The sequence below is a fragment of the Mugil cephalus genome, chromosome 20, assembly GCF_022458985.1.
Source record: "Mugil cephalus isolate CIBA_MC_2020 chromosome 20, CIBA_Mcephalus_1.1, whole genome shotgun sequence".
In the NCBI taxonomy this organism is placed as follows: Eukaryota; Metazoa; Chordata; class Actinopteri; order Mugiliformes; family Mugilidae; genus Mugil; species Mugil cephalus.
The window spans coordinates 20059391-20069212 of record NC_061789.1 but is presented as its reverse complement, the minus strand read 5'-3'; the positions used below and the strand labels follow the sequence as shown (position 1 = coordinate 20069212).

The window sequence follows — 9822 nt, the reverse complement described above, 5'->3', positions numbered from 1 at the left end:
TCCTGCTCTTCTTTTCTCTCTCTTCCCTGTTTCTACCTGGCTGGCCTCGGGCAGATGGGTCCCTCCTTATGAGCTGGCTTCTGCTCAAGGTTTCTTCCTGTTAAAAGGGAGTTTTTACTTGCCACCGTCGCCTTCATACCTGCTCTGGAGGTTTCAGGCCGGTTTTTGTGAAGCGTCTTGAGACTTTTTGTGTTGTTATTGAAGCTATATAAATAAATTGAATTGAAATGAATTGAATTGATGAGTGAAAGCATTGGAGTCTAATTTACACTTTTACATTTACACTTTAATATATATATATATATATTCTTCCTGTGTACGCGTGGTTACTCCGGCTTCCTATGTGTGTATATATATATCATCTTCCGTTTTATATATATATATATGAGAGTCTGTGGATTTGCATTATATATATATATATATATTATATATATATATATATATATACATATATATATAATATATATATATATATATATATATATATATGATATATATATATCATCTTACAGGAGAGCGCAGGTATTCTGGGTAGTCAGGACCCACCTCTCCCTTTACTCTCTCTCTCTCTTGGGGGCGTGGTTAAAGGAAAGCAGATCTACTCTATGGCTTGTGGTATTGTGTAGTGGCACAGTTTTGACACACCTGACGGCTCTCAACATCTCTTCAGTCTATTACCAAGGTAAGCGCAACATAACCTTCTTTTAGATGTGAGAGTCTGACATAGGGCTTTTCTGATCAATTCCCAGGAGTGAACTCCATAGATCTAATACTACTCACACACTCACACATTTAGACAAATGCTTTGAGAAAGTATTACATTGATTACATTGTAACTGTAACTGTCCTGAGTAGATTACATTCTTTGGTAAAACGCGCTTCCTTGTGGAAAAGAAAAAAAAAACGTTGTCTTTGACTTGCTTATAGCGCAATAGCCAAAAAAAGAGAACGAGCTATTAGGAAGTAACTCGTAACGTTTTTTTTTTTTTTTTTTTTTTTTTTGTGTGTGTTTTGACGTGTTCAAGAGACAATAAAAAAAATGAAATAAGATGGGAATGGGCGCTTCCTCATTCACACCTTTCACTTTCATTTCATTATTGCCCTTTATTTGTGTGTTTCCCCCCTCAGATGCAGAGGTGGGCTGTGATCTGTTGGGCCCTCCTGGCCCTGGTTGGTGCTGAAGAGTGTCCAGACGGAGGGAGATGTGAAGCAGGTGAAACCTGCTGCCATGATCCCAGGAATGGCTATGAGTGCTGCCCCTTTGAACAGGTAAATATGCCTCTGCATGTTAACACCTGCAAGATGTGCATCATTAGCAACAACCAGTCTTGAAGAAAGCCAATAACCTGAAGTGAATGTTGTCAACACTTTTACACACATTTACCACATATTATTTTTTAATATCCACAGAAATGTTTATTTTCATAGAAAGAAACAATAAGACAACATTGCTAATAACTACCAATGCTAACTGGTTTCATGTAATAATAATATGACAGTTGTAAGGAATAACTGTTGTTAATTTAGCTTAATCCATTCAGCATACATGATTCAGGCTTGTCATTGAGATGATAAAACAATGTTAACAAGCATTAGCTGGTGATTGTTGTTATTTTTTTTTCTTTTTAAAAACTGTATCCAAAAAGACATTCATACCAGTCTGATAAAACCCTGCCGTACCGTAGCCTTAGTAGAATAATTCTCTCTTTGTCTATAACATAGTTAAATATACACATCAGATAAACCTTCTCTCGTACTCTTAAATAAACGTAATTATACAGAGGTACTATTCTTCCTCTGTGAAGTTTTACTACTTTACAAGCCAGATAAAAGCTCAGGCCTCATTGAGCCAGTGTGATAGTCATTTGAAAGCTTTGATAGTCAAAATGTTCCATCTCCTGCCGTCACCACAGGCAGAGTGCTGTGGGGATCATGACCACTGCTGTCCTGCACACACGATCTGCAATGCAGCCACATCCAGCTGTGTGAACGCTACCGTGTCGATCCCCTGGGTGGAAAGAACCTGCGCTGATCAACCTAGACTTAAAGTGAGAGGGACACACACTTAGGATTTACTTTCCTGACATCATGAGCGCAGATTAAATATTCATTATGTACACCTGCAATAACGTTGCCCCTCTTCCCTACCCACTGCTCAATTAGTCTTTCAGGATGATCAAGGCGTACATGGGGGAGGATGATGACAACATCTGTCCTGATCAGTCACGGTGCCCTGCTGAGTTTTCTTGTCTGAAGGCCTTGACAAGGTTTGGCTGTTGTCCCCTAGCTCAGGTAATTTATCTTGCACCTTGAAGACACCTTTTAAAAAATTCCCATATACGGTCTATGAAATAGTTATACTTTAGGGATATTATTTAGGGAAAGTGAACTAATGCGGAGTTTTCTTAACCTGCATATAATTAGGAGTAAAAGTTTCATCCGTTGTACCTGAAAGATAGGTTAGGCTTGATTCTGAAATAAAGAACTCAGTTTCAACATAATTTCTTCACCAGCCGCTGAAGGCTGGAAGGTTTAGTGACAGATGTGATATATGTTGTACCGTCTTTAGGTATTTGACTTATCAGTCGTTTTTGAAATCTCATTATCTTGTTTAACACCAAACCATGATACTACTTCCATTTTGTTTGGCTCAAGAGCAAAAGTGTTTTTTACATTTTATTATCTGCTTCATTCAAAAACTCATAATGAAGTCCAAATTCATACAGTAAAATTTTTGGTTATGCAAAACGTCCCTAAGCATGGTTGCTTTCTGCACCAAAGGGAAGTTTTCTCTTTTGCCTTGCTGTCTTGGTTGACATACTAAGCTGTTTCACTTCACTGAAAACAAACGGCTAGAAGTGATAGCTGCTATTGTGTGAAATGTGTTATAAAAACTAAAGCTAAAGTGATTGGCCTCAAATAATTTTTTGTTGTAAATGTACTGAGATTCACAACAAATCTCAGTAGAATTTTCACATCCAAACGATTGGTTTGTGAATGTTAGAGTGCAGTGGCTTCATTGTTGTTGTTTTTTCCTTTTTCAAACAGGGAGTCTCCTGCTCCGATGGGAAACACTGCTGTCCTGAGGGCCACCAGTGCAGCGTAGACAGCCGTTCCTGCATCAAAAAAGGTTCAGCTGCTACAAGCACTTTCAGCCTAAGCTCCCATGCCATTGCCTTTTATCCATTTTTGACTTTCGGTGTTTCTCTGATGTCATGACAGAGGCTGTGACAACAGTCTTGTGCAAAGATGGAGTGTCAGAGTGTCCAGACGGTAGCACCTGCTGTGAAAATCCAGAGGGAAAGTGGGGGTGCTGTCCACTTCCACGGGTAAAAAATTGGCCTATCTTCTTCTTTATTATTATTTTTTTAAATTGAAAAACTGCTGTTAAATGTTAAATGTATTCCATACAGATGTCCGATTATGAATGATGACAAAGTCAAATGATGGATTTGCATGTTCCCTCTCAACATGCAGTTTTATTCATGCTTTGCATCTTATCCTGGCGTCTTATCCTTCATTTTTGTAAGATGACTTCATTCACATTAACAGGCTGTGTGCTGCAGTGATAAAGCTCACTGCTGCCCTGAGGCGACCACATGTGATCTCGCACACTCTAAGTGTATTTCCCTATCTACCAAAAAAGAGATGCCAATGTGGGCCAAGCTCCCAGCCAGGATCAGAGCGGAGTGGGAGAATCAAAAAGGTGCACATTTTTGTCCTGCTGTGAACACACAATTTACTTCACTGTTCCGATTAAGCAGTAGTTTTTCTTGTTTGACCCTTGTTCATTGTTGTTTCAGAGGGTGACCATGTGACTGCACAAACGGTTCATGAAGCTGGAACAGAAAAAATCCCTCAAGTCCCCACAGCCAATACAGTTTCTTCTTCTGTGGAGTCATCTGTTACTAAGGCAGCTGGCGGTGAGATCGCAATCTTGCACTCAGTTACACTGGCAGTATACACAGTAGACAATGTGTTGTAAAACACACGATGTGAAACAGATACTTCTGCTTTCAGGCGCCACTAAACTCTCAAGTATCTTTTAATAGTTTACGGTACATATTTTCTAAGAGACTTTCTGAGTTTTGATTTTATGATATTTGTATTGGCTGCATTCGTTTGAATGAGGGCGCGTGCATTACGTGCAGTTATTTCCTGTTTAGTTTAATAAATTCCTTCTATGTTTAAACATGGTTGGTACAGCAGTGGCAGTTCTGTGGGGGCTAACATGAACTGAGCTGTATTTCTCCTGACTTCAGTGTATTTGCTTGTCGCAGTATGCCAATGTGCAACAAGTTACAAAAACCTGTATTACAAAAGTGGCCAAGCCAGTTGTGATATTTGTGTTTCTATTTGTGTTTTCCAGCCAATGGTGTCCTCTGCAATGCTACAACAGCTTGTCCCAATGGCAACACCTGCACCAAAACTAAAGATGGCTCCTGGGCATGCTGTCCTCTACCTCAGGTTAATACTAAGAACTGTCCAATATACCAAAAAAAATATATATATATTTGTGAGGATTTGTACAAAACAAGAGTGAGAGTTTGCAAACTACATACAGTGTGGTACATCACATGTCATATCTCTAAAGGAACTGTTCAGCATTTGAGGAAATGGAGACAAAGCAGCACTATCCTGTTGTTTGTGTGGTTGCTGTGCAGCTTTTACCAGTAGCCTGTTAACTCAGGATAGCGTCCGTTTATTTATGAGCCTTAGGGGTAATGAGGGCAGCATTAGTCACCTGTAGACAGAGCAAAGCTTTAAGCTGCTATTTTGTTTTTTTACATTTAAATACATTGTATAAACACAAGTGCAGTGCATTTTATTTTATTTTTTTAAATCTAAGTTTTGGCAGTAAAGCAGATGTATCTTTTAAGTTATAATGCCTTCATTTCGTGTTAAAGGCCGTCTGCTGCGACGACCATGAACACTGCTGCCCTACTGGCACCACCTGTGACCTGGACACATTCACCTGTCAGGGCACCTCAGGCTCAGCACCCACGAATGAGAAGATCCCTGCATTTTCTACTGCGGCACCCACTACAGTTTCAACTACAACCCAGGTATCCAGCACAACGCAGGAGGAGAAAACGATGGTGCCAGAGGTGCAGGAGGTAATGGAAGAAACAGAGGGCAGGATTTCTTGTGGCCCTCACACCAGTGCTAGCTGCCCTGAGCACACCACCTGCTGCTTCATGGAAGCGTCTAAGAGGTGGGGCTGTTGCCCACTGCCTGAGGTGAGCTTTGCTTCGAGCAGAAGTGAAAACAGACGTGGAGAAAGTAGTTTGTTTTACTTTTTGTGTTAATTTAACTGGGAGAAAAAATCTATATGTACATTTCCTGTAATTAACATGAAAGTCTGATTCTCAAAACTACTAAAAGAACAACAGGAAAACTGCTTTCTTTTTCATAATCTGGTTTGGCTATTTTTTACAATGAAAAGATGAACTGAGATACAAGATGTGAAATCAGCACTTCCTCCTTCACTTCTCTCCCCAGGCGGTGTGCTGCGCCGATGGGAACCACTGCTGCCCCACTAACTACAAGTGCAATGAGGGTGCCACGTCATGTATCAAAGGGGAAGTCGTGATCCCGTGGTACACCAAGATACCAGCCACCATCAGCGTCCAGGACGATCCCGTCTCCGTGAAGTGCAGCAGTGTGGATCAGTGTCCCACAGACACCACCTGCTGCCAGCTGTTGTCGGGCAAGTGGGGCTGCTGCCCACTCAAAAATGTGAGTGTAGTATGGAGAGAGCAGTAGGAGGAGGTTTGGCATGAAAATATAACTTGCATGATCAGTATATTAGATGCATCAGTGTAAAATAAGGCCATTTGAACTAAACGTCTGCATGCTGTGTGTGCAGGCTGTGTGCTGCCAAGATATGGAGCACTGCTGCCCTCAGGGTTTTGCCTGTAACATCGTCTCCAAGTCCTGTCAGAAGGTCATCATGCTGCAGCTGGAGACCATCCCTTTGACACCGGTGTATCTATCTGAGTCCCAAGCCCAGGTCAGCCCAGGGAAATATGAAGACGTCCAGTGTGACAATGAGACCAGATGCAAAGACGGAGAAACCTGCTGCAGGACTTCCGCCACTACCTGGGGCTGCTGTCCACTTCCTAATGTATGAGTGACAACTCCCTGTCTTCTGCTTTATTTGAAGTGTGCAGAGCTGAGCACAGCTGTTAGAGAAGTGACTCATCAAACTTAAGTAGTAAAAATGAGCTGTACCCTAACTCTAAGATTAAAACCCTGCTTACATGTTAATTATCTAAGACATATAAAAACAAGCATCATCTGTGAACAGGAAGTAGTAGTTTTTGAAAAAACAAAACATAAATTGTCCTCATATGTGAACACTGGGATTATTTCATTGTTTCTATTATAAAGAAGTCACTAATGTGTGACAAAATATAAAACTGTTTATTTTAATACCTGAACGTACCTGTGCAAAGACCTACTTGCAAACAATGAAGTCCCAACGTCCTCACTTGCTAATTAGCAAAAATATGCATGTCATATCAAACTGGAAACATTAATTATTAAACTTTGCTACCACTAGATTGCAGACTAACGTGTCCACTAATGAGAACAATGGGTTTAAATGAAGCAGAATTAGCTGCAATAAAACCTAAAACTTAATGTCCCCACATGAGGACGCAGGGTCTCAGGTTAAAAGACTCCAAAAGAAACCACAATGAGTATTTTTTAAATAAAGTTTGAAGACAATATTTCTGTACTAACATCTCTGTCTGCTGTCCTTGCAGGCGGTGTGCTGCAGCGACATGCAGCACTGCTGCCCTGCTGGCTACACCTGCTCTGGCGCAAGCTGCACCATGAACACAGGGCTTGGCTGGGTCGCGCCACAGACCCAGCTCATCCCGTTAAAACAAAAAGATGTCCCGTGTGACGATAAGACCAGCTGCAAAGACGGCCAGACCTGCTGCAGGGCTTCCGCCACTACATGGGGCTGCTGTCCACTTCCTAATGTATGATTGATAACTCCCTTTCTCCTCCTTTATTTTATCAATCTAAAGGAATTTCTTAATATTCTTATTTTAAAAGCAGGTACATGATAAAATTATATCAACTGCTTCAAGTCCAGTCATCAACATGGCACATTAATAATAACCCTATAGTGATCATGGAGATAAATCTAATCAACATTATTCAGAGAAGATTAGCTCCAGCTTAACTATAATATAACAAATAATAAGAGAACACTCCAAATGGAAAATAATGAAAATTGGAAGCAATATTTCCTTACTTTCCTTCGTACCTGTTCATACTTAAGAATTGTACTTTCATTTTTGCAAACTATTAATGAGCCAATGCCAGAAAAAACAGGTGACTGATAAAGCACCTGATCTTTTCATCCTACATTTATCTACCTATTTTTGTCGTCCCTGCAGGCGGTGTGCTGCAGTGACATGCAGCACTGCTGCCCCGCTGGCTACACCTGCTCTGGCGAAAGCTGCACCAAGAACACGGGGCTTGGCTGGGTCGCGCCACAGACCCAGCTCATCCCGTTAAACCAAAAAGATGTCCCATGTGACGATAAGACCAGCTGCAAAGATGGCGAGACCTGCTGCAGGACTTCCGCCACTACATGGGGCTGCTGTCCACTTCCTAATGTATGATTGATAACTCCCTTTCTCCTCCTTTATTTTATCAATCTAAAGGAATTTCTTAATATTCTTATTTTAAAAGCAGGTACATGATAAAATTATATCAACTGCTTCAAGTCCAGTCATCAACATGGCACATTAATAATAACCCTATAGTGATCATGGAGATAAATCTAATCAACATTATTCAGAGAAAATTAGCTCCAGCTTAACTATAATATAACAAATAATAAGAGAACACTCCAAATGGAAAATAATGAAAATTGGAAGCAATATTTCCTTACTTTCCTTCGTACCTGTTCATACTTAAGAATTGTTACTTTCATTTTTGCAAACTATTAATGAGCTAATGCCAGAAAAAACAGGTGACTGATAAAGCACCTGATCTTTTCATCCTACATTTATCTACCTATTTTTGTCGTCCCTGCAGGCGGTGTGCTGCAGTGACATGCAGCACTGCTGCCCCGCTGGCTACACCTGCTCTGGCGCAAGCTGCACCAAGAACACGGGGCTTGGCTGGGTCGCGCCACAGACCCAGCTCATCCCGTTAAACCAAAAAGATGTCCCATGTGACGATAAGACCAGCTGCAAAGATGGCGAGACCTGCTGCAGGACTTCCGCCACTACATGGGGCTGCTGTCCACTTCCTAATGTATGATTGATAACTCACACCCACTTCCCTCATTTTATATGTCAGGCAGACTCGAGGACAGTCAGTGAACACCTGAACGAAGCATTGAAAACATAGGCTGGATGCAAAATTTATCACAGTGTTAGATTAAATTAATTTCTTACTATTCTTTTTTTAAAAGCAGGTACATGATAAAATTATATCAACTGCTTCAAGTCCAGTCATCAACAGTGCACATTAATAATAACCCTATAGTGATTGTGGAGATAAATCTAATCAACATTATTCAGAGAAGATTAGCTCCAGCTTGACTATAATATAACAAATAATAAGAGAACACTCCAAATGGAAAATAATGAAAATTGGGGGCAATATTTCCTTACTTTCCTTCGTACCTGTTCATACTTAAGAATTGTTACTTTCATTTTTGCAAACTATTAATGAGCTAATGCCAGAAAGAAACAGGTGACTGATAAAGCACCTGATCTTTTCATCCTACATTTATCTACCTATTTTTGTCGTCCCTGCAGGCGGTGTGCTGCAGTGACATGCAGCACTGCTGCCCCGCTGGCTACACCTGCTCTGGCGCAAGCTGCACCAAGAACACGGGGCTTGGCTGGGTCGCGCCACAGACCCAGCTCACCCCGTTAAACCAAAAAGACGTCCCGTGTGACGATAAGACCAGCTGCAAAGACGGCCAGACCTGCTGCAGGACTTCCGCCACTACATGGGGCTGCTGTCCAACTCCTAATGTATGAATGATAACTCACTCCCTCTTCCTTCATTGTACTTAATTCAGAATTAGTTGATGGCAGTCTAACCAGGTCCTCTCAACCTTTTGTCCCCCCCTACAGGCAGTGTGCTGCAGCGACATGAAGCACTGCTGCCCCACTGGCTACACCTGCTCTGGCGCAAGCTGCACCAAGAACACGGGGCTTCCCTGGGACTGGTGGTACAGATCACCTGACAACAAAAAAAGAGCTCTAATTCTGTAAAACAACAACAACAACAAACATAGCTGACATTATTTTCTGCATGCATTAGACATGCCTGATATAAGTGGACAGCTACCAAATACAGATCATTGTTATTCAAAGCACAACAAAGGGTACAGTTGAAACACTCCATAGGTAACATGGTTTTAATTACTGTGTCATCTGTTTCTGTGCTTCTGTTCTTCTGCAGTTGTCTGGTTTGCAAATTGCACTTCATTATCAATAATCAATAAACAGCTGTGCTTCTTTTGTAATTCTGAAAGTGACAAACACGGGCTGCTGTGATATTCCACCTCATAAACAGTTGAGTCTGAAGTTGAACTGTGTGACCTTCATAAAACTATATGTATAAATAAAAATAAAAAAAATATTTTGTGGCTTCATATCTAATGGATAATTATCTTTTTCCCGTCTGTTAATTTAAGGCAGAAACCAAATAATTCATGCTTGGTGCAACTTGACATTTGAATGTGACAGATGTCTCTGCACTTCAAATGAAACCAATAAACAAGGGATGACAACATTAAAACGTGTCACATCATTCATTGTAGTGTAAATGTATGGC

The 9822-nt window shown here is 40.9% G+C and overlaps 1 protein-coding gene across 4 annotated transcripts; it reads left to right on the top strand.

Moving 5' to 3' along the window:
* The first annotated feature begins 576 nt into the window (after window positions 1-576).
* grna (granulin a) lies at window positions 577-9786 on the top strand. Of its 4 annotated transcripts, XM_047572838.1 has the most exons (17): window positions 577-682; window positions 1129-1269; window positions 1914-2048; window positions 2164-2292; window positions 3049-3130; window positions 3223-3329; window positions 3553-3706; window positions 3804-3923; window positions 4370-4467; window positions 4908-5240; window positions 5503-5739; window positions 5870-6127; window positions 6771-6992; window positions 7416-7637; window positions 8062-8283; window positions 8793-9014; window positions 9117-9786. In XM_047572838.1, exons 2-17 carry the CDS (start codon window positions 1129-1131, stop codon window positions 9255-9257), a joined length of 2823 nt encoding a protein of 940 aa, XP_047428794.1. In that variant the 5' UTR covers window positions 577-682; the 3' UTR covers window positions 9258-9786. The 4 variants fall into 4 exon arrangements, with proteins under 4 accessions (XP_047428794.1, XP_047428795.1, XP_047428796.1 ...); XM_047572839.1 differs by lacking the exon at window positions 6771-6992; XM_047572840.1 differs by lacking the exon at window positions 7416-7637.
* The last annotated feature ends 36 nt before the right edge of the window (window positions 9787-9822 follow it).

What these genes read in the sequence shown, in the direction of transcription:
- grna (XM_047572838.1), top strand. Translation starts at nt 1,129, where the DNA reads ATGCAGAGGTGGGCTGTGATCTGTTGGGCCCTCCTGGCCCTGGTTGGT. An exon ending in GCTGCTGCCCACTCAAAAAT is followed by an intron (nt 5,740 to 5,869) that starts GTGAGTGTAGTA and finishes CTGTGTGTGCAG; the next exon opens with GCTGTGTGCTGCCAAGATAT. An exon ending in GCTGCTGTCCACTTCCTAAT is followed by an intron (nt 6,128 to 6,770) that starts GTATGAGTGACA and finishes CTGTCCTTGCAG; the next exon opens with GCGGTGTGCTGCAGCGACAT.